Raw genomic sequence first — 24,895 nt, 5'->3', positions numbered from 1 at the left:
ATAAGCAAAGAGAAACGACAGTCCATCATTACTTTAAGACATGAAGGTCAGTCAATCCAGAAATGTCTAGAACTTTGAATGTTTCTTCAAGTGCCATCACAAAAATCATCAAGCGCTATGATGAAACTGGCTCTCATGAGGACCGCCACAGGAAAGGAAGACCCAGAGTCACCAGTATGTCTCTCTCATACACAAATCCATACTTTCATTGTCTGTGTTATACAGTAGGAGCTGGCCTATATTCTTGGTATTCACAGCCAGGCCTTTGTTGCGCGACATTGTGACTAGAGAAAGCTATTAAAAGGGTGCCAGGGTCTGTGGGCTCAACACACAGGAGCTCCAAAGGTGGTCTTGCTTTTCACACACATGCATGCACGTACACACACACATACGCGCACACACACACACACATTCACGCACACAAACAGACATACGCGCATGCACGCACATACATACACACACACCAAACAATCATTATTTCCTCCACACACACACACACACACACACACACACACACACACACACACACACACACACACACACACACACACACACACACACACACACATACACACACACACACCTGCTGGTACACAGAGTCCTACCCTCCTATTCGATGCACCCCGTCCTACTTTCCTCTCCACTGTCTGAAGGGCAGCCAGGACTCTGCAGCTCTGCAAGCTCCTCCTCATATCAAAGCCTTCTTTCTGCAGTGCCTCTTCTCCTGCTCTATCCCACTGAGCTTTGCCCTTTGCCTTCTCTCTTCTCTCCCTCTGTGTTCCAGAAAGATCCCTGCTGGATCACAACACACACTGTACCATGTTCCCTCTTCATCTTAGCTACCTACTTACCTACCTATTTGACCTTCCCCTTGCATCCCATCTATTGATTCAGTGCAATGCTTTGTCTTTCCTTTCGTCTTCCTTTAGCCCACTTCAACCACGCTCAACTCTGAGGCTGTGAGCCTGAAGCAGTGAAACAGACAGTCTCAGGTGAAAGTGTGTGTCCTGTGTTAGTGGGACATATGGCTGCGCTCCGTGGCTCCTCTGTGCTCCTGTAGGCTGGTGTCTGTGTGATGGATGCCAGCTGTGCTCATCCACAGTGGCGAGGCCTCTGTCCGACTCTTCCGTTCCCAGTGTTAGCATCAGGAAACACAGTGTCCCTCTGTGGAGGGAGGGGCTCACTGAATAGCTCCGCCAGGTGACATAGCAAATGACTGGAGGTCACACACACCTCAGCCGGCGGGTGTGCAGACAGCCGGTGTGTGTCTGGTCTCTGAGTCATCAGTCATTACTGTTTACCGGTACTTTTAAACACTCTTGTTAGAATATACCGTCTGGTGAAGAGTGATGCTTCACCTTTTTACAGCACACAGTGCTTATCGTATAGAGGTGGGTGGGGTCGGACAGTTAATCCCATCCCACAGCCACTCTAAATGTTGATTGGACAGTGCAGGCGGCGTGTTAGATTGACGCAGAGAAGATGCAGAAACACACATGCCTTTTACCAAGGTGTGTATGCCTGATAGCATTACACATCACACAAACTGCAGAACCGTTCAAACTGCTGAGGCTAGAGCAATAGCTATCTCACCCTGGCCTGCAGCCTTTTGGATAATGTTTGAAAATCTGTCATCAGGGAACTCCCCAAATCCTTGATCTGTGTATCCTTAAGAAGCGTCATTCGACTGATCAGTTGAAAGGGCATTGGACTACTAGAGCTCTGAAGGATGTGGGTCTCGCACTTCTCACATTCAAAAACAGAATATTTGGGGTTTCATTCAAAGAAATGGCAGGCAGGTTGAAAGGAGTGCCAGTAGAATGAGTCATTGTATTTCTATGGCCAGGGCATTGTCTGTGGTGATGCAGTTTAGCAGATAGACCACGGGCTCAAACTATGTGCTCCCTCACTTCTCACATAATAGTTTTCTCCCTCTCTTATTTATTCCTTTACTACCCTTTAATCTGTTGCTTTTTCTGAGCTAAACTATCCTAAACTAAGTATACTCAAGTGTAAAAAGCTAACATTTCCCTCCCTCTCATTCCCTCTCTTCCTCCCTCTTTCTTAGAGGCTATTACCGTGCTTGCTGTAATTACGGTAATTGGGTGAGATGATACCAATTTCGAAGTAACTCTGACACATGGCAATAAGGCCTGTGACACTGCTGTCATGTTGGGTGCTAATTATGTGCGTGGTTGTGTGTGTGCGTGTGCTTATGTGTGTGTGTGTGTGTGTGTGTGTGTGTGTGTGTGTTTGATGAGCTGCATCGTGGGCAAGTGAGAATTCGCTGCATCACTCAGCGTTTAGGAGGCTGATGTGGCACCTACTCTCTGACGAGGTGACATTTTCATCAGTGCTCTGATCAAGTGCTGGGCCCCTATGCCCTATAAAACACCCCTACAAGAGCCTGCAATTAGAGAGCCAAACCACTCACAATTCTCACGTGGATTTGAACTCAGGGAGATGAGTTATGCTGCTGGTTAGAGAAAACCAATTAAATTAGTGAAACGGTGAGAAGATTTGATTAGCCAACATTTAGAGATCTTGCTGGCCAGCCTATTGTTTATCGATGAGAGGGGAAAGACTGGGGAATTGGTCTGCAGGTATTGGTCTGCAGGTAGACTACTGGAAATCCTGCCAGTCAACTGATGGTCGTCTTCAGGCATTAGTTGTTTGTCCTCTAAATGATATTGAAGTATGTTGTTTCACTGCATTAAGACACAAAGATAAATGAAAGGGAAGAGATTGTGAATTGATAGAGGAAAAGGAACTTCTAATGCATTTAGTCTGTGTTTACGCAAAAAAGAGCTGATCTGATTGATCAAAAGACCAATTAGTGGAAAAAAGATCAGAACTGGACTGCCTGTGTAAACTCAGCCAACATTGGTATCTACAGTGTGATGAAGTGGTGTGTATAACTCTATATTGGCCCAATTAGTGCCTCATGATCAGAAGTAAAACGGTGCCCCCTATTGGCTATCTGCAACAGAGCAAGAGCCAACAGAACAGATCCTATTATTGACCTATACAGACTCAGAAAATACTATATACTGTGGATTTGTCTCCAACGTGTTCTCTTGCACAATGAGACTCTCCTGTGTAGTTTTGACATGAGTGTGTTGCATGTGCCTCTGCACATCTGAATGCAGTATCATGCTTTCTTTCATCCTCTTAATCCCATGATAATACCTCTATACTTACAGAGTTCAAACTCTATACTATAGTAGCATTCTCACCATGACCTTAGTGTAGCTAGAGCCTCAGTGTCTTGGGCTACAGGCATAGCCACTTTTCACCTCCATTATCTCTATCTCTGCTGTCCCTCTGGTTTTCTTTCCACATCCTGCTCTCCCTCCTCTTCTTTCCCTCTCTTGCATCTTTAATATGCCCTTTTCTTCTCTTCCTCTCAGTTGTAATCTTCCTCCCCTCCTTCCTACCCCAAATCCACTACCTCGTCGCTCTCCTCTCTCATGTCTGGTAGCACTCTCTCTCTCTCTCTCTCTCTCCCATTGCCCTTTATGGTTGTGAAGTCTGGGGACCGTCTCACCAACCAAGAATTCACAAAATGTGACAAACACCAAATGTAGACTCTGTTTGCAGAATTCTGCAAAAGAATATCCTCTGTGTACAACTTAAAACACCAAATAATCCATGCAGAGCAGAATTAGACCGATACCCACTAATTATCTAAATCCAGAAAAGAGCCATTAAATGCTACAACTACCTAAAAGGAAGCGATTCCCAAACCTTCCATAACAAAGCCATCACCTACAGAGAAATGAACATGGAGAAGAGCTCCCTAAGCAAGCTGGTCCTGGGGCTCTGTTCACAAACACAATTAGACCCAACCAAATCATGAAAAAACAAAAAGATAATTACTTGACACATGTGACAATACAGAGGCGGATGCAAGATGCAAGCAACGATGGTTTAATGAATACAGTTTACAGCAGCAACAGGACAGACAGACTGTACTCAGACGGAATCCGACCCAGGGACTAGGGCGCATCTTCCGATGATTGCGTGCTGAGAAATCCAGGGGAGTGTGTCCGGATGGGTAGGAGGGAGTACAGCAGATAATCCACACAAGGGCGGTGAGAGATGAGCACGGACACACGACACAACCTCAGAGAAGTAACAACGATCTGACAACAAGAAACACTGGTTACAGAACATATAAAGGGAAGATAAGTGATTCCAGCTGGCACAGACAATCAGGCCGAGATTGGGAACCACGCCCACACAAACACGGGAGAGAGAGAGAGAGAGAGAGAGAGAGAGAGAGAGAGAGAGAGAGAAAGAAAGAGAGAGGGAGGCAGTGGATTCATGAACCGTGACAACACATTGGAAAGAATTTACAAAAAAACAGAGCAAACTAGATTGCTATTTGGCCCTAAACAGAGTACACAGAGGCAGAATACCTGACCACTGTGACTGACCCAAAATTAAGGAAATCTTTGACTATGTACATACTCAGTGAGCATATCCTTGCTATTGAGAAAGGCTGCAGAAGGCAGACCTGGCTCTCAAGAGAGCAAAATTAGGTGGAAACTGACTCCAGAGTCATGATTAGTTTTTCTGAGTGACCCAGTGACGAGATGCTACCAGACGAGCTCAATGCCTTTTATGCTCGCTTCTAGGCAAGCAACACTGAAGCATGCACAAGAGCACCAGCTGTTTTGGATGACTGTGTGATAACGCTGTCGGTAGCCGATGTGAACAAAACCTTTAAACAAGTCAACATTCATAAAGCCGCTGGGCCAGATGGATTACCAGGACGTGTACTCAAAGCATGCGCAGACCAACTGTCAAGTGTCTTCACTGACATTTTCAACCTCTCCCTGACTGAGTCTGTAATACATACATGTTTCAAGCAGACCACCATAGTCCCTGTGCCCAAGGAAGCGAAGGTTACCTGCCTAAATGATTACCGCCCCATGGCACTCACGTCGATAGTCATGAAGTGCTTTGAAAAGGCTGGTCATGGCTCACATCAGCAGCATCCTCCCGGACACCCTAGACCCACTCCAATTCACATACCGCCCCAACAGATCCACAGATGACGCAATCTCAATCGCACTCCACACTGCCCTTTCCCACCTGGACAAAAGGAACACCTATGTGAGAATGCTGTTAATTGACTACAGCTCAGCGTTCAACACCATAGTGCCCACGAAGCTCATCACTAAGCTAAGGACTCTGGGACTAAACACCTCCCTCTGCAACTGGACCCTGGACTTCCTCACCCAAGTGGTGAGGGTAGGCAACAACACGTCTGCCTCGCTGATACTCAACACTGGAGCCCCTCAGTGGTGTGTACTTAGTCCCCTCCTGTATTCCCTGTTCACCCACGACTGCGTGGCCAAACACGACTCCAACACCATCATTAAGTTTGATGACGACACAACAGTGGTAGGCCTGATCACCGACAATGATGAGACGGCCTATAGGGAGGAGGTCAAAGAACTTGTAGTGTGGTGCCAGGACAACAACCTCTCCCTCAATGTGCGCAAGACAAAGGAGCTGATCGTGGACAACAGGAAAAGGCGGACCGAACAGGCCCCCATTAACATCGACAGGGCTGTAGTGGAGCTGGTCGAGAGTTTCAAGTTCCTTGGTGTCCACATCACCAACGAACTATCATGGTCCAAACACACCAAGACAGTCGTGAAGAGGGCACGACAAAACCTTTTCCCCCTCAGGTGACTGAAAAGATTTGGCATGGGTCTCCAGATCCTCAAAAGGTTCTACAGTTGCACCAACGAGAGCATCCTGACCAGTTGCATCACCACCTGGTATGGCAACTGCTCGGCATCTGACCGTAAGGCGCTACAGAGGGTAGTGCGAATGGCTCAGTACATCACTGGGGCCAAGCTTCCTGCCATCCAGGACCTATACAATAGGTGGTGTCAGAGGAAAGCCCATACAATTGTCAGAGACCCAAGTTATAGACTGTTTTCTCTGCTACCGCACGCAAGCGGTACCGGAGCGCCAGGCTCCTCAGCAGCTTCTACCCCCCAAGCCAACAATTCATAAAATCGCCACAGGACAATTTACATTGACCTCCCCCTCCCTTTTGTACACTGCTGCTACTCGCTGTTTATTATTAATGCATAGTCACTTGGCCCCCACCTACATGTACAGGTTACCTCAACTAGCCTGTACCTCTGCACACTGACTCGGTACCGGTGTCCCCTGTATATAGCCTCATTATTGTTATTCCTATTGTGTTACTTTTTATTATTACTTTTTATTTTAGTCTACTTGGTAAATATTTTCTTAACTCTTCTTGAACTGCACTGTTGGTTAAGGGCTTGTAAGTAAGCATTTCACGGTAAAGTTGTTATATTCGGCTCATGTGACAACTAAAGTTTGGTTTGATTTGAAATCATTAAGTGGCTGCAGTTCGCAAATGACATTGCGCTTATCATTCTCACATGCGAGAGAGAGAGCGAGAGAGAGAGAGAGAGAGAGAGGGAGAGAGAGAGAGAGGGAGAGAGGGTGAGAGAGAGAGGAGAGAGAGAGAGAGAGAGAGGGCGAGAGAGAGGAGAAAGAGAGAGAGAGAGAGAGGGCGAGAGAGAGAGGAGAGAGAGAGAGGGAGAGAGGGCGAGAGAGAGAGGAGAGAGAGAGAGAGAGGGCGAGAGAGAGAGGAGAGAGAGAGAGGAGAGAGAGAGAGAGAGAGAGAGGGAGAGAGAGAGGGCGAGAGAGAGAGGAGAAAGAGAGAGAGAGAGAGGGAGAGAGGGCGAGAGAGAGAGGAGAAAGAGAGAGAGAGAGAGGGCGAGAGAGAGAGGAGAGAGAGAGAGAGAGAGAGAGAGAGAGATGGCGATGGGGAGGCAGTTTGCTCTCTCTGTCTCCTCTGTTTTTGTCTCATGTTTTATGGATGATGTGTATCTCCCAGACCACTGTGTGCATCCTGTTGTTGATTTTAATCAAAGCTCCGAGCTGCTGAATAATAAAAAAGGGAAAAATGAAAAAGTATTCAGAAGCTTCAGAAGGGAAGGAGTAATTACCCATAACATCAGACTAGTTTTATTCACACAGCTCCCAGCAGGCCTGACTAATCACACCATGACGAAGTGCACTCGCTAACACACACGCGCATGTGAATGGGCACATACACACACGCATCCACAAACATAGACACAGACACACAAACAGCATTCCAGGGAGGATGCTACTGTTTAGCCAGAGAGGAAGGAGGAAAGTGCAGTGACGGAATCACATTGACACATGCTTGCAGGGTTATTTTTACATGTGCACGGGAGCCGTTTGGCAGTGCACATGTCGAGCCACTCCTTTACTGGTGACACCCACAAACCCAGAGAACCAGACTGTGACTGTTGTGTGGAAGAGCTTAAAGCAGTATGACATCTACAGTACCACAGAGGGGCTCTGAAGTGGATCCTTTTGACTGAGGAAACACTAAGGGGGAGAGAAAGGGAGGAGAAGAGAGGAAGCTTTTCTCTCTGTCTCTCATACTTAAGGCTTCAAGGCAGTCCTAGGGAATGTTCTGTAGGAGATCTCCTGGTATTCCGGAATACCGGTTTCAGCATATAAAAGCATATAATACCAGTGTAAAAATCTGACATGATTATAGCATTGTAATTGTAGAAATATAGGCTACACATGAATCTAATGTTTTCTTTATGTATTTGTTTACATTTAATCAACTCAAAGTTTTGTTGATGTAGCCTAGTTTTAATGTAGCCTAGGCTGTTGGCCGACTGGTCAAATATGATGAGGTCTAGTGAAAATTAAATTAGTTTTAGCCTACCTTAGGAAGATGTCAGGTGGCTTTTCTCTCCCCTTGCACCTGGCTATAGTTGGAATTTGGGAAGGTTATGACAGTTTTTCCTTCATGATAAACCACTTTTTGTGGTGATAGTCACAGGGAACATCAAATTCTCCACTAAACAAACAGACCTAGGCAGAGATTCAGCACCATGGATAGCGCAGTTGATCAATTGCCCCCGAATCTGACCAGTAGCCCATTGTGCGCCCGCTTTGCTTGAAACAATGACCACGTTTCCATGTAGACAGTATTCCGGATAGTAGCTCATATCCCGCCTAAGATCTTATTCGGGATAAGCTGTTTACAAGCACCTTTGATATCCCGCTCATGAGTATCCCTGTATCCATGAATAAACAGAATATTTATAATTTAAGTAGGCTATATGGGTCAAATGGAATAGTAATTGAAATCTGGACACTGACTGTAGGCCTATATCCTCTCACATGTAGTGTAATATCATATGAACTCCTGCAGAATTATGCATTACTTGCAGTGCAATTATTCAACACATTTTCATTGTCTTGGGAACAGTGTGGAGTGGAGAAATGTGATTTCTTTCTTTCAGCATCTCTTGAGAAAATGTGAATGAGCTTGTAATTTGTTATCTTTGACACTGTTATGCAGACAGTATTTTACCCTAATAAAACATGCACCGAAGTGGAACTGAAGTCTTATCAGAAACGTGTTTTGTCATTTTCTCAGCTTTTCATTTGCTTAAAGCCTGTTAAACTGATGACGTGGACATTTTTCCACTGTTTTGGAGTTATTGCGTTTTCCCTCAGGTCCCTAAATGAAACAGACAACTTTACAGGTGTTAGCTAGATTACTAATGCATCCATTCTATGAATGGAAGACAGCATTCTGGTGAGCACTACTTTATTTAGTCTTCTGAATTCTGGCAGTGTTACGTGTTAGCGGAGCTTTGCATGTGAGATGGAGATCAAGATTGGACATTGTCTATTCGTGACTGCGTCTAGAGGTTGTGTGTAGCTTGCACATATAGCAGGCCTGTAGCTGCATATGACTTCGGTAATTTATTTGACATGTACTGTATATTTATAGATTTTTCGGGGACTCAGTCGTGGTCTCAACTTACTGATGAGCGTTAGAATAGTAGAATACACAAGGTGCAATTTCGAAACTTGGTTGTGCATCATCAGTTTTCCTATTGTTATATGTCACTCACGGACAGTCACAGATTAGTCCATGTGTAAGAGGTGCGTAACCGGTGGCAGGGAAGTCAGATGCAGGAGAGCAGAACTAGGTAATAGCCGGAGCAGTTTAATTGCAAAAACCAACGACATAAAGAATAACAAGACATGGGTACAAAACCCGTGGCGCACCAGTCAGCATGTGCACAAGCACTTACAATACACAGTACCACACAAAGACATGGGGGGAACAGAGGGTTAAATACACAACACGCAATGAGGGAAATGAGAACCAGGTGTGTAGGAAAACAAGACTACTTAGACTAGCCAGCTATCTACAGTGATCATCAGCTATCTACAGTGATCATCAGCTATCTACAGTGATCATCAGCTATCTACAGTGATCATCAGCTAACTACAGTGATCATCAGCTATCTACAGTGATCATCAGCTAACTACAGTGATCATCAGCAATCTACAGTGATCATCAGCTATCTACAGTGATCATCAGCTAACTACAGTGATCATCAGCTAACTACAGTGATCATCAGCTATCTGCAGTGATCATCAGCTAACTACAGTAATCATCAGCTATCTACAGTGATCATCAGCTATCTACAGTAATCATCAGCTATCTACAGTGATCATCAGCTATCTACTGTAATCTGGCGGGACGTGCCCTGACCTCCAGGGTACCCCCATGGATTTTGTTAGTCACTCTCACTCAGAAATCATATTAACATGCCATAAGTCATGTAGCTTTAAACTGCCAACACTTCTCACCACCCCCCCATGGCAATTACAATTGAAGGAAATTAGCTGTGAAACTGCAAAACAAAATAGTTCTGTAAACCAAAGTTATTTATTTACCTATTGATAATAAAATACTTTTTCTGCTAATAGGTCCCTCTGTAAGAATTAAACTATAGTTTTAAATCCTGGAGTTAATGTGTAGCAGCTAATAAGCGATGTGTTAGTACAGGGGTTGCCAAACCTTAGAATTTTTATTAATTTAGCAAATGTTCTTATCCAGAGCTACTTACAGTAAATGCATACATTTCATCATTTTTCCCCTCCATACCGGTTCCCTGTGGGAATCGGATCTACAAACCTGGCGTTGCAAGCACCATGTCTAATGATCTTCTTCATCTGATGAGTATTAAAGATCGGACCAAAACGCAGCATGGTAAGTGTCCATTTTAATAAAATATAACTGAACACTGAATACAAAATAACCAACGTGAAACAATGAAAATCGAAACAGTTCTGTATGGTGAAACACAGACACAGAAAACAACTACCCACAAACCACAGGTGGGAAAAGGCTACCTAAATATGGTTCTCAATCAGAGACAATGACAGACAGCTGTCTCTGATTGAGAACCATACCTGGCCAAAAACCAAGAAATACAAAAACATAGAAAAAAGAACATAGAATGCCCACCCTAGTCACACCCTGGCCTAACCAAAATTGAGAATAAAAAGCCTCTCTATGGCCAGGGCGTGACCTTAGAGCTTTTTATGTCTCTATTTCGGTTTGGTCAGGGTGTGATTTGGGTGGGCATTCTGTGTTTTTTCAGGACTGTTTCGGTTATTCCCTTTGTTATTTTGTTATAGTGTTCAGTTTTAATAAAACAAGCATGAACACTTACCACGCTGCGATTTGATCTGATGATTCCTCTTCTTCAGACGACGAATACCGTTACAGAACTACCCACCACAAACGGACCAAGCAGCGTGGTAAAGAGGAGCAGAGGGTTCAGGATTCCTGGACTTGGGAGGAGATATTGGACGGACAGGGACCCTGGAGACAGGAGAGGTGCGAGTGTTAAGCACCAGATCTCCAGTGCTCCCCCACAGCCCGGTTCGACCTGTGCCTGCACTCTGGAGGGGCCGGGCTAAAGTGGGCATTCAGCCTGGAGGAGTGGTGCCAAGGCTGCGCACCAGAGCTCCAGTGCTCCCCCACAGCCTGGTTCATCCGGTGCCTCCTCCAAGCACCAGGCCTCCTGTAGGTCTCCCCAGCCTGGTGGGCCCTGTGGCAGCCCCACGCACCAGACTGTCTCCCGTCTCCTCCCTCCAGAGGCGCCCTTCAGTCCGGAGCTTCCAGAGGCGCCCTTCAGTCCAGAGCATCCAGAGGCGCCCTTCAGTCCGGAGCCTCCAGAGGCGCCCTTCAGTCCGGAGCATCCAGAGGCGCACTTCAGTCCGGATCTTCCAGAGGCGCCCTTCAGTCCGGAGCCTCCAGAGGCGCCCTTCAGTCCGGATCTTCCAGAGGCGCCCTTCGGTCCGGAGCATCCAGAGGCGCCCTTCAGTCCGGAGCATCCAGAGGCGCCCTCCAGTCCGGAGCCTCCAGAGGCGCCCTTCAGTCCGGATCTTCCAGCGACGCCCTCCAGTCCGGGGCTCTCTACGAGGGTGCCCAGTCCGGGGCCCGCTACGAGGGTCCCCAGTCTGGGGTCGGCGGCGAGGGTCCCCGCTCTAGAGGTGCCACCTAAGTGGGCCAAGCCAGAGGTGGGGCGGGGTCTATGTCCCTCACCAGAGCCGCCACCGTGGAGAAATGCCCACCCAGACCCTCCCCTATAGGTTCAGTTTTTGCGGGGGGGGGGGGGGGGAACGTCACGACCTGTCACTGACCTTAGAGCTTTTCATGTCTCTATATTTTGGTTTGGTCAGGGTGTGATTTGGGTGGGAATTCTATGTTCCTTTTTCTATGTTTTTGTATTTCTTTGTTTTGGCCGGGTATGGTTCTCAATCAGGGACAGCTGTCTATTGTTGTCTCTGATTGGGAACTATATTTAGGTAGATTTTTCCCACAGGGTTTTTGTGGGTAGTTAATTTCTGTTTAGTGTTTTGCACCTTTCAGGACTGTTTCGGTTATTGTTATTTTGTTATAGTATTCAGTTTTAATAAAACAAGCATGAACACTTAGCAAGCTGCGCTTTGGTCCGATGATTCCTCTTCTTCAGATGATGAATAGCGTTACACCATGCTCTAGCAACTGAGCCACTCGGGGACCCCTTCCAGCATTGGGCAACATCCGGTGCCATCCCTAGGCGCATGCGCAACGTCTATTTCTATGGGCACAAGCACTGTTCATGACACAAACTGTTCACACCTCTCTTGTTGGTGGAGAGAATTTTGCACATTTAAGGCTTATTATCTCGAATTATACATATAATGTTATAGGGTTGTCATGACTGTCCTGATCAGGTCAGGTTACAGGAGACCACAACCCTACAGATTATCTCTCAACCCCAACAGAGGAGGAGAGTTCTAGGGGTCTGAAGATGTGGGGGTTTTATGACCCCTCACGCCCCTGGTAAATCTCAGGCCACAGACAAATGTCTTTGTCCTGTTACTATGGAGAACCAGCCTCAGAACATTAAACATGAAATAAAGGGACTTTGGAACAATGGTTCCGTCAGCCACAATGGTGGTCATGATGATAGATGGAATATAAAAATGTATGTCATTTTTGTTTTGTTATTAAAGGTTAATAGATGACGTTATTACGAAAACATTGTAATGTGAAGAGTTTTCCTAGTATATGTTTGATGTTTATACATTGTACGTTGTATGGAAAATATCCAAATCAAAGAGAATGTTTTGGGGAAGATGAAATGTGAAGTTAGTCGTCTAAAATCGTATCTGAGTAAAATCTAGACCTTGCCCTCATTAACTTGGTACGCCCAGAGAATTGCCCTAAAGGCGGTTACGCCCACCTCTGACCCGAGGGTATAAAACCTGTGAGTAAAGAATTTACAGAGAAGACTACGTGACCCAAGCTGCAGCCAAGGTCTAAAAAGTCAACGAACCCGGAACGCAACACAAGTTTGAAGACAAATATATATTTTTCTACCTAAGCTACACATGAGTAGCTGTGTCTAAGCGGGTGGATTCAAGCTGGACCCCCTAGCATCCAATCCCAGCGAATCGTGGTATCTAAACGGTTTCATCCCTATGCTGTGAGCTCTGAGCTACAGAGCTGTCTGTCCTCAGAAGACCCCTTCCAGAGCAAGGGTGAGGGAACAGACTCCTAAGCCAAAAGGACGCTGACATCATGAGGATGACCAGAAAGGTGTGCCGGGGAAGTGCGTCATCGAGCAGCCTGAACAGTCCACGCAGAGAATCCTTGGAGGTCCTCCCCAAGTAATTACATCATTATATTCTGACCCATAAGAACGGCAGTTTGGGGCAAGGCTAGGGTTAGAATAGCATAGCTGACAAATTCACCCAAATGTATATTTTTCTTGTGTACTTTCTTTTTTCTCTCTCCTTTTGAAATCCCCATTTTGGGTAACACGCAGTGTGTTGGCCCGCAGTGTGTTGGCCCATTATACTAAGTTCTAATCAATAGCCTAGACTGTGTTTTGTCTATGTGTATCTTTTATCATCATTTTAGCTTTCTCGTAAATAAATATTCAACTAAGATTGGCGTGGTACGAACTCATTGGTGAGACCCGGGTCCGTGCAGATTCACAGACTATATGACGTTCAGAACGAGATTGTAGAGGTAACTGGTTAATTAGCGGCTGTTGTAAAATCGATATTCTGATATTCTTTGAGTTAATTTGGGAAATAGAAACTCAATTAAAACTAGTGTTCCCATGGTGCCCCAGGTTAATGAGTTAATATTTGCTTGATTCAGTTAATCACGCAATTAGAACCTTTTAATCATTCGATGAACAACAGTCGTCAGTCGTCACATTAACTAATACAACGTCACGACAGGGTGCAAAGAAAATGTGGCAGTTTTAAAGCAAATTTTATTGTAATGTCGAATGTGTATTTATCTGATATATCATGGCAACCCCCTATCATGGCAACCCCCTATATATATATATATATATATATATATATACAGTATACAGTATATATACAGTTGAAGTCGGAAGTTTACATACACCTTAGCCAAATACATTGCTCACCCAATTCTTCAGTTTTTGAAATGTTAAAAAAGTTTGAAATATCCAATAAATGTCGTTCCACTTCATGATTGTGTCCCACTTGTTGTTGATTCTTCACAAAAAAATACAGTTTATATCTTTATGTTTGAAGCCTGAAATGTGGCAAAAGGTCGCAAAGTTCAAGGGGGCCGAAAACTTTCGCAAGGCACTGTATATATATATATATATATATATATATAGAAGTGTATGTAACCTTCCTTCTTCAACTGTATATATATATATATATTTGTGTGTAACAGGGCTGAATCTCTAGACCTGCTTCCGACAGGGAGATGGATTAGAGCCAGGGACGATCCTATAAAGCAACATCACTTCCTGTCGGCCCCCTCAACTCGGGGATAAGGCCCTCGCCAGCTTTCTTCTCTGAGAATATAAAATACACATGTACGCAAAGCCACTCACACAAGAACAACCACACGTTATTCATATTGACAACCATGAAAAGACGGACTTGCAAATCCACACATAGAAATTAATATCCAGGGGGAGTGGTTGAAAAACTAGTTTTAATGACTCCAATATATATATATACAGTTGAAGTCGGAAGTTTACATATACTGTACTTAGGTTGGAGTCATTAAAACTTGTTTTTCAACCACTCTCTCTCTCTCGCTCTCTCTCTCCTCTCTCTCTCCTCTCCCCCCTCTCTCTCCTCTCCCCTCTCTCTCTCTCTCTCTCTCTCTCTCTCTCTCTCTCCTCTCTCTCTCCCCCTCTCTCTCTCTCCTCTCTCTCTCCTCCCCCTCTCTCTCTCTCTCTCTCTCTCCCCCCCCCTCTCTCTCTCTCTCCTCTCTCTCTCCCCCCCTCTCTCTCTCTCTCCTCCCCCCCCCCCCCCCCTCTCTCTCTCTCTCTCTCTCTCTCTCTCTCTCTCTCTCTCTCTCTCTCTCTCTCTCTCTCTCTCTCTCTCTCTCCTCTCTCTCTCTCTCTCTCTCTCTCTCTCTCTCTCTCTCTCTCTCTCTCTCTCTCTCTCTCTCTCTCTCTCTCTCTCTCTCTCTCTCTCTCTCTCTCTCTCCCCCCCCCCCCTCTCTCTCCCCCCCCCCCCCCTCTCTCTCTATCTCTCTGAGCCTGCCTGGAGTTGAGAGATAAACAGCTACATTGTAAACTGTGGGTGGCACACACCTATAAAGCAGGCGATTAAGTAAACAAAAACAACAATCTTCTTATCTTTCTCTCTCCCTGTCACTCATGTGTTGACATCAGAGTGTGTCATGTGTGTGTCTCTACAGAGCAGCGCGAGCATTTGGAGAGTACCTGTCCCACACACACCCTGAGAACCAAAACGGATCAGGTCAGCATCCCTCCCTAACTGCCACCGTTTGTTCTCCCTCCATTTTTCTGTTCATTTTCCTCATGTGCTTTTCTCTCTTTTCTTTTGTAACAGCATATTTACTCTATCCTCTAATTGATATGTAAATCACTGATGGAGGATAATGTTCCACTCTCCTATTTTCTGTCCTATCTGCTCTCGATTTCTATTTGTCTTATTCTGTAACTCCTCCATCTCTCTCTCTCTTTCTGCTTCACCTTGCAGCCCATCTCCTGTCTGACACGTTTGTGGGCCCAGACTCTGACTCCCCTGGTGGTGTCCGTCACCACAACAACAACCATCCATATCCCCACGGGGGTTCTCCAGCCCTCCCTGAGTCCAGCCTGGTGAAATCTCCGCTGGGCCACCTCCAGCCCCCGCCCCCCTCCATCACCACCACCAAGACCCGCCTGTCTCTGGAGCGCAGCTTCTCAGCCGAAGAGGACCAGCAGAAGTGTGTGGAGTGTGCCCTGCAGCCTGCCCGTGTCTACACCATCACCGGAGAGCACAGTATGCTGGGTAGCAACCGGGGCAGCAAGGAGAGCCTGGAGCTGGAAGTGCTGAAGGGGGCGTCGACCCTGGTCCAGCCCTCCACCTCCCCCTCCTCCACCTCCTCCCCCACCCAGCACCACCTTCGCCATGGACACCGTGGCAACACTCATCGCGACGATGGGAGCCATCGTCACGGCAACCCTGTTGCCGGCGGCAGCAGCAGCAACCACCACACCCTGGCTGTTACCGGCGGGGGTGCTGCCCACCATGGTCACCATGGCAGCCACCACCACCTGTCCCAGCAGCCCCTGTCAAGCTCGGTCAGCGCCCACAACATCCGCAGCTGGGGTGAGGGGGGAAAGGGGGGCTCGCGGGAGGACTGCAGCCTCAACATGGCCTTGGACTCTAGCGGGGCTCCATCCCGTAGCCAGGGCTCCCTGGATCTAGAGAGCTCCCGCGAGGCAGGCAAGCAACACAGACTCCTTGAGAGGATGTGGAGTGTGGACCGGATGACTGGGCTGGAGAGAGGTGAGCCGGGGGAGACAGAGAGGGAGAGGCGCTGAAATCCAAAGGGGGTTGTGTGGTGAAGGGGGGGTCGATGTTAGTTGGATTGTGGCGTGGTCTGTATTTCTGACTCTTCGTCTCTCCTCTGCTCTCTCTCCCTGTGTGTCTCCCTCTCTCCCTCTGTGGAGTGGACTGGTGCTGTGCCCTTTGAGGTTTCCTATCGTTGCTATAAAGCTTTTAAAAACATACACACTATGTGGCTGGCTGCTACTGTAACTTCCATTCATTATCTCTCTCGCCACAGAGGACAACAACTGGTACCCAAAAGAAAATATGTTCAGCTTTCAGACTGCTTCTACCACCATGCAGGCGTGAGTACCCAGGCCTCACACACACACACACACACACACACACACACACACACACACACACACACACACACACACACAAACACACACACACACACACACACACACACACACACACACACACACACACACACACACACACACACACACACACACACACACACACATATACACACATATAATATTATCAAGCAAACATACCACATAGAGGACCAAACAGTTAGACACACACATATATGTACATAGACTAGTGCACACCCACACACATATATGTACATAGACTAGTGCACACCCACACACATATATGTACATAGACTAGTGTACACCCACACACATATATGTACATAGACTAGTGCACACCCACACACATATATGTACATAGACTAGTGCACACCCACACACATATATGTACATAGACTAGTGCACACCCACACACATATATGTACATAGACTAGTGCACACCCACACACATATATGTACATAGACTAGTGCACACCCACACACATATATGTACATAGACTAGTGTACACCCACACACATATATGTACATAGACTAGTGCACACCCACACACATATATGTACATAGACTAGTGCACACCCACACACATATATGTACATAGACTAGTGTACACCCACACACATATATGTACATAGACTAGTGCACACCCACACACATATATGTACATAGACTAGTGCACACCCACACACATATATGTACATAGACTAGTGTACACCCACACACATATATGTACATAGACTAGTGCACACCCACACACATATATGTACATAGACTAGTGCACACCCACACACATATATGTACATAGACTAGTGTACACCCACACACATATATGTACATAGACTAGTGCACACCCACACACATATATGTACATAGACTAGTGTACACCCACACACATATATGTACATAGACTAGTGCACACCCACACACATATATGTACATAGACTAGTGCACACCCACACACATATATGTACATAGACTAGTGTACACCCACACACATATATGTACATAGACTAGTGCACACCCACACACATATATGTACATAGACTAGTGCACACCCACACACATATATGTACATAGACTAGTGCACACCCACACACATATATGTACATAGACTAGTGCACACCCACACACATATATGTACATAGACTAGTGCACACCCACACACATATATGTACATAGACTAGTGCACACCCACACACATATATGTACATAGACTAGTGCACACCCACACACATATATGTACATAGACTAGTGCACACCCACACACATATATGTACATAGACTAGTGCACACCCACACACATATATGTACATAGACTAGTGCACACCCACACACATATATGTACATAGACTAGTGCACACCCACACACATATATGTACATAGACTAGTGCACACCCACACACATATATGTACATAGACTAGTGCACACCCACACACATATATGTACATAGACTAGTGCACACCCACACACATATATGTACATAGACTAGTGCACACCCACACACATATATGTACATAGACTAGTGCACACCCACACACATATATGTACATAGACTAGTGCACACCCCACACACATATATGTACATAGACTAGTGCACACCCACACACATATATGTACATAGACTAGTGCACACCCACACACATATATGTACATAGACTAGTGTACACCCACACACATATATGTACATAGACTAGTGCACACCCACACACATATATGTACATAGACTAGTGCACACCCACACACATATATGTACATAGACTAGTGCACACCCACACACATATATGTACATAGACTAGTGCACACCCACACACATATATGTACATAGACTAGTGCACACCCACACACATATGTACATAGACTAGTGCACACCCACACACATATGTACATAGACTAGTGCACACCCACACACATATATGTACATAGACTAGTGCACACCCACACACATATATGTACATAGACTAGTGCACACCCACACACATATATGTACATAGACTAGTGTACACCCACACACATATATGTACATAGACTAGTGCACACCCACACACATATATGTACATAGACTAGTGCACACCCACACACATATATGTACATAGACTAGTGCACACCCACACACATATATGTACATAGACTAGTGCACACCCACACACATATATGTACATAGACTAGTGCACACCCACACACATTCACATACATAATATCTCCCACAACAAGCCACAGTTGTCTACAGTAAGTTACAGTGAATCAGTGTGACCTTAGGGACAGATGCTTGTGCAGGTGCTAGCCCTGCTAACAACTGAACACCTGTCTCTCTGGGAACACACTGACATCCCAGCTAGCACATTTGGTTCCTTGGAAGTTGTGGGAACGTACATTTTTCATTTCCCATTGGCTCTGGGAACTACGTTTCCTGACTGGTAAAACTGAACGTTTTTTAAACCTTCTGAGAACGGAAGTGAAAATTTCGCCTGATCTGGGAGCGGAAATGTTAGAGGAAGGTTCTGAGAATGTTTCACTATGGTTCCCTGGGAGGTTTTATTAATGTTCTGAGAACATGTTAGCTTAGTTTGGGCTAATTGTTTTAAACTCCAAGCACAGATAGGACCCATGGAAATTTTTTGCTTAGGCATTAATTATGCAAACACAATTTTTTATTTTTTATTGTGACACAGCATCAGTGAGTTTCAAACCTATGATCTTCTGTTCTTTACCCTTGGAATTAGTCCACCGCGCCACCAGGATGGAGCAAGTAAGGCATCATAAAAAGCTGTTTATTTTAGTCTATTCAAACAGACCCCATTTCAAAGGAAACAAGCCCTCATTAAGATCAGGTGTGGACAATTAGTGGGCGCGCCAACACACCTGAACACACTTAACAAGACAGAGGATAGAGAGAGTTTTGTTATTTTAACATTACTAATGCTTTCTTGCGTTTCTTATGGAACATGTTCTTAACGTTCTGAGACCATGACATTAAGTAAAACCATGAGGAAACCTACAGACAAACGTTACGCTGATTTTAATCAAAAACACTCTCTGTTTGTCATAGAGGGACCAGATTAATATGAGACGATAGGCAAGTTCCTAACACACTAGAGCTCTGTGAGGTGTCCATAGTAATAGGGGCAGACGTTTTGATCAAGAGAGACATTTTCGATAACACTAAACATACAAATATGTATTTTACAGTTATAAGGAAAGTGAAATCTTATAGTTAGTTGTTTTATAATTTGATTATACTATATTTGGAAAGCATATAAGTAATTTGAAGCCTTATACAGTTTTGTTGAATAGGAAATACATCATCAAATATTGAATATTTTAATCATATTTGTACTGTGTACTTGAGCTTGTATCCTCAAAAGGGACTACATCTCAGCAATGTATTCCAAAAACCCCCCAGAAAGGTGAGATTTTAACTTTTCTTGGCGTATGAAGCATTACTACTTATTGTTTATGGCCCTCTCATGATAACTAATTACTTTTGGGGATTATGTAGATTACATTTTAGATTACATTCAGTTACATTTAACTGGTTTTAAATAGAACCCTGAGGAAAGCTGTATGAAACGTTATGCTGAAGTACTGAAATTCCAACAGAAGAATGTCATTTCTTAACATTCTCTGAACTATTTGAAAACATTCCCAATTTCAAACCAAAACATTAACCAAGTTCAAACATGTAACCATGTTTGAACTTTTAGGAAATGTCCTGTTAAATGAAATACCTAAAAAATATAAAAGATCCTTAAATACGCTGAGTCAAGCAACTATCCTGCATGTTTCCCAGAATGTTGTGGGAAGGTTGTATGCAAAATAACCATAGGACAACTACGCTCTCACCAAGATCTAAGAAACATATGGTTCTCAGAACATTATGTGCTAGATGGGATGTCACTGGGACTCAACATCCAGAATAAGCTACAATATTCTCTCTCTCTCTCTCTCTCGCATAATGCTTCCTCTCTCCTTTAATACACACACGTTGTAATAGACCTATAGGATGTTAATGTCTTTCTCTCTCTTTCTCTTTCATGCACTTCTTTCTCTGACCCACTGCAGGATATCGTGAGTATCTTTGACCTGTTGAATCTAGCTTCCCTCCCGCTCTTAAACCCCCTTAACCCTATGACCTTTAACCCCATGACCTGTAACCCTTCCCTGGGCTGAGTGTTTCCCTGGGCTGAGTGCTCTACCAACAGTGAAATCATGTCCTAACCCACTACAACCCAGACATAGCCGTTGTAGTTAGCTGAACCCCTATGCAAAACAAACCCATGCCACTGACTGAAACCTTCACTAATCCACTGCAACTGACTGCAACTGAGCCTTTAGCCAACCCCAAAACCAAGCCATGGAAAAGGGCCTCTGTGCGCTGAGCCGTCCTGAGCCCTGTCACTGCAGCTAAACTTAGCTCTAATCCACACTGCAAGAAGACCCTGGGGCGACTGGCACAGACAGACAGCTAATAACACAAACCCAGCTGCAAGATGCAGACTGATCTGGCTGCTGCACTGTTCTCCCTCACCTCTGGCTGCTTGATACCTCCAACTAACCCACATGATCAGCTCTTCAGCTAAACCCCAGCTGGCCCTAACTTCTGACGCTAACCTCCTTTAACTAACTCAAACAAAGAGCCAGCATCCCAAATCCCCATGATGCAAACCTAGCCGTTACAGCTACATGCCCCAGAGTACTGTGGCTGAACCCTGCCAATACCCCCCGCCTCCCCTCCTCTTCCTCTTGCGCTACATCTCTCACCTCGTGCTAAGCCAGCATTCTCCCTCTCATCCTTTCATTCTGTGCCACGTCCCGGCAGGGCTTTCCGGGGATTTGTGCAGAGAAAGAGGAGAGAGAGGGAGCTGGATTCGGCTGAAGTCATCCAGAGGTACCTACTGTGTTCCTGGCTGGTCAGGGTGTGCTGCTGTGCTCCAGTACTTGCTGACTCTCCCCAGCCATTATCAATAGAATAGATGTAGACTCCCAGGAGGGGTAGAAAATAGCATGAGGCACCATGACGTTATTACTATAAGTGAGAGAAAAAAGTATCTAAATTGTAATATTGGGATGCAGACTCTATGCAATACATTTAAACTCTATATCTGCCATGGTATCCTTTATTTTTCTTAAGCTCACAACCATGTATGTATGGTGTATATTTTATTTTCAAAGTAGATTTGTTTAGGACTACCTAGAAACTAGAAACACTCTGTGTGACCCTGATTTAGCCCACTACAGTAAAAGCGTATTTCACTCCACCTAGCCAGTGTATGTGACAATGAAACATATCTCTCATTTATTCCATTCCAGCCATTACAATGAGCCCATCCTCCTATAGCTCCTCACACCAACCTCCTCTGGTGAGGTTGTACAATAGTATGGAACCTGGCTAGCTCAGCGCTAACGTAGCTAAAAACTCACGACGAGCTTGGTTACTGTATATGAGGCATAGTTAGCGATGCAAACCAGGCTAACTGGACAGGTGACTTTGGGAGTGAACCCATTACCCTGGCAGAGTCCGTCAGATGGGCAGACGGATGAACGGACAGATGTTTTCCCACAATGCCAGGCTGCTGCAGTAAAAAGTCACTGTGGCACGAAGCTAATTAATGGAGGAGCAACACACCCCCATCCCCTCTGTCTTGACATGAAGAGGTGGAGAGAAAGAGAGAGAGATGGAGAGGAGGAGAGGTAGAGAGAGAGAGGGAGTAGGAGCAGAGAGGAGATGGGGAAGAGAGGGAGGATACGAGATAGGAAGATTGAGGGAACGTGAGGTGGGAAGAGGAGAGTGGAGAGATGGGAAAAGAGAGGGAGGACCAGGGTGCATTGGAGCAGCCTTCAGCACACAAGACTCCCAATCAGAATATACACAGAGGGAGAGAGAATGAGGGAGAAAAGGATAGATAGCGCCGGAGGAGCATCGGATCGGCCCTCAGCGCGTGAGCAGCATAGAGAGATAGATGAAGGGAGAGGACAGAGGTAGAGAGAGGACAGAGGTAGAGAGAGGACAGAAGTAGAGAGAGGAGAGAGGTAGAGAGAGGAGAGAGGTAGAAAGAGGACAGAGGTAGAGAGAGGAGAGAGGTAGAAAGAGGACAGAGGTAGATAGAGGACAGAGGTAGAGAGAGGACAGAGGTAGAGAGAGGACATAGGTAGAGAGAGGAGAGAGGTAGAAAGAGGACAGAGGTAGAGAGAGGACAGAGGTAGAGAGAGGACAGAGGTAGAGAGAGGACAGAGGTAGAGAGAGGAGAGAGGTAGAGAGAGGAGAGAGGTAGAGAGAGGAGAGAGGTAGAGAGAGGACAGAGGTAGATAGAGGACAGAGGTAGATAGAGGACAGAGGTAGATAGAGGACAGAGGTAGAGAGAGGACAGAGGTAGAGAGAGGACAGAGGTAGAGAGAGGACAGAGGTAGAGAGAGGACAGAGGTAGAGAGAGGACAGAGGGAGGAGAGCCGGTGACTCATCCCCAGCTGGCTGAGTGGGCGGAGGGGTGTTTTCTCCTTCTCTTTCATCCTCTCATTAGCCGACGACCTGCTGCATGTCTCTTCTGTGGGCATGCAGAGAAAAAGAGGAGAGCTGGTCTCTGTTCTCCATTCTATCAGCTCACACTCATACCATCCGTCATGCAACGATAGTGATGAGGCTTGCTCTTTTTTAGGGTTGAGGGGTTAGGGAATGTTTGAAAAAGCACTGTTTTAATCACAATATAAAACTAGTCTGATCTCTCTCTATCTCTCTCTCTCTCTCTCTCTCTCATATGTCATCCTCATGTCTCACAATTCTCCACCCATACGCGGTAGCTATGTTTGACCCTGTCTTCATTAGACATGTTGTTGTGAAGGGAGGAGAGGAAATGTTTATATATTAGAAATGAGCTATTATACAGAATGAATGGCATGAATAAGGAACGACAGGCTGGCAGTTAAGAGGGGAAAACAGACAGAGCACACAATGATATTGGTTGTTAGTGAAATGTCACTCAAAGCTATGAAGAGGTGTAACGCTGTAAGCTGGTCCATGAAGAAGGCTTCTGTATTTTTCTCTTTGATCTAGGCCAACTATTCCCCAAACTGGGGTACGCGTCGGGGGTACGCGTCGGGGGTACGCCAAATAAAAATGTGATTCATGTCCTTTTTTTTATACAGACATTTTTCTTCACATTTTCAAACAGTCCATTTAGTGAGGCCCGCCTCCATAGAGACACATACCAGAGAGGTACTACACCTGCACCTGTCGACAACACACGTTGTTCTGCTTCCACAAACACATCCAATGCTAGCATCAGTAATTCCACATTTGTTGTTTGCCCAGCTAGCATGGACACTGACAGTTGTGAATCTGATGCAGCCGAAGAGCTACTGCCCCCCGTACCCAGGGAAAGCACCGAACAACAGACAGGGACGTTGGACCATCGAAAAGCTGCAAATATGATGAGAACTACATTGATTTGGGGTTCACTTACATTGGGAGTAGTGCCTTTCCTCAGCCACAGTGTGTTACATGTGCAAAAGTACTATCTCACAACTCGATGAAACCTTCACTCTTGCGCAGACATTTTGAAACAAAACATGCGTTACAGCTGGATGAGTCAACAGACGTGGCGGGCCTGGCACAGCTCCTGGTATAAGTCTGTTACGTTTATGGGGGGTCAACTAAGGAAGACATCCTCTTCTGGAAACCAGGACAACAGGAGAGGATCGTTTTAAAGTACTGGACAACTTTGTGACATCAAATGGACTTTGGTGTTCAAGATGTTTTGGTATCTGTACTGATGGCACAAAAGCCATGCCAGGGAGACATAGTGGAGTGGTAACGGGCGTGCAAGCAGTTGCTCCTGAAGCCACTTGTTGTAACGGTCCTCTTTTGGTGAAGGAGAGTCGGACCAAAATGCGGCGTGTAGATTGCGATCCATGTTTAATCAAAAAACGTAAAACACGAATCAATACAAAACTACAAAAACAACAAACGTGGAAACGTAACGAAAACCGAAACAGCCCTATCTGGTGAAAACACAGTGACAGGAACAAAGACACGAAGGACAATCACCCACGAAACACTCAAAGAATATGGCTGCCTAAATATGGTTCCCAATCAGAGACAACGATAAACACCTGCCGCTGATTGAGAACCACTCCAGACAGCCATAGACTTTGCTAGATACCCCACTAAGCTACAATCCCAATACCAACACCAAAACCCCAAGACAAAACACACAACAATACAAAAACCCCATGCCACACCCTGGCCCGACCCAATACTTGAAGATAAACACAAAATACTTCGACCAGGGCGTGACACTTGTTTCCACTGCA

General features: G+C 45.5%; 1 protein-coding gene across 1 annotated transcript in view; it reads left to right on the top strand.

Annotated features, from left to right (window-relative positions):
- The window catches only part of LOC109868144 (NMDA receptor synaptonuclear signaling and neuronal migration factor-like), a 53,428-nt gene that overhangs the window by 4,612 nt on the left and 23,921 nt on the right, over window positions 1-24,895 (top strand). The window contains exons 2-5 of the mRNA XM_031802242.1: window positions 15,128-15,189; window positions 15,433-16,227; window positions 16,508-16,574; window positions 20,651-20,656. Coding sequence (XP_031658102.1) covers window positions 15,128-15,189; window positions 15,433-16,227; window positions 16,508-16,574; window positions 20,651-20,656 — 930 coding nt within the window. The remainder of the gene's footprint in view (window positions 1-15,127; window positions 15,190-15,432; window positions 16,228-16,507; window positions 16,575-20,650; window positions 20,657-24,895) is intronic.

This window comes from Oncorhynchus kisutch, linkage group LG23, assembly GCF_002021735.2.
Source record: "Oncorhynchus kisutch isolate 150728-3 linkage group LG23, Okis_V2, whole genome shotgun sequence".
NCBI lineage: Eukaryota > Metazoa > Chordata > Actinopteri > Salmoniformes > Salmonidae > Oncorhynchus > Oncorhynchus kisutch.
Note: the sequence above shows the minus strand (reverse complement) of the source record. Positions and strands in the feature narration are given on the sequence as shown.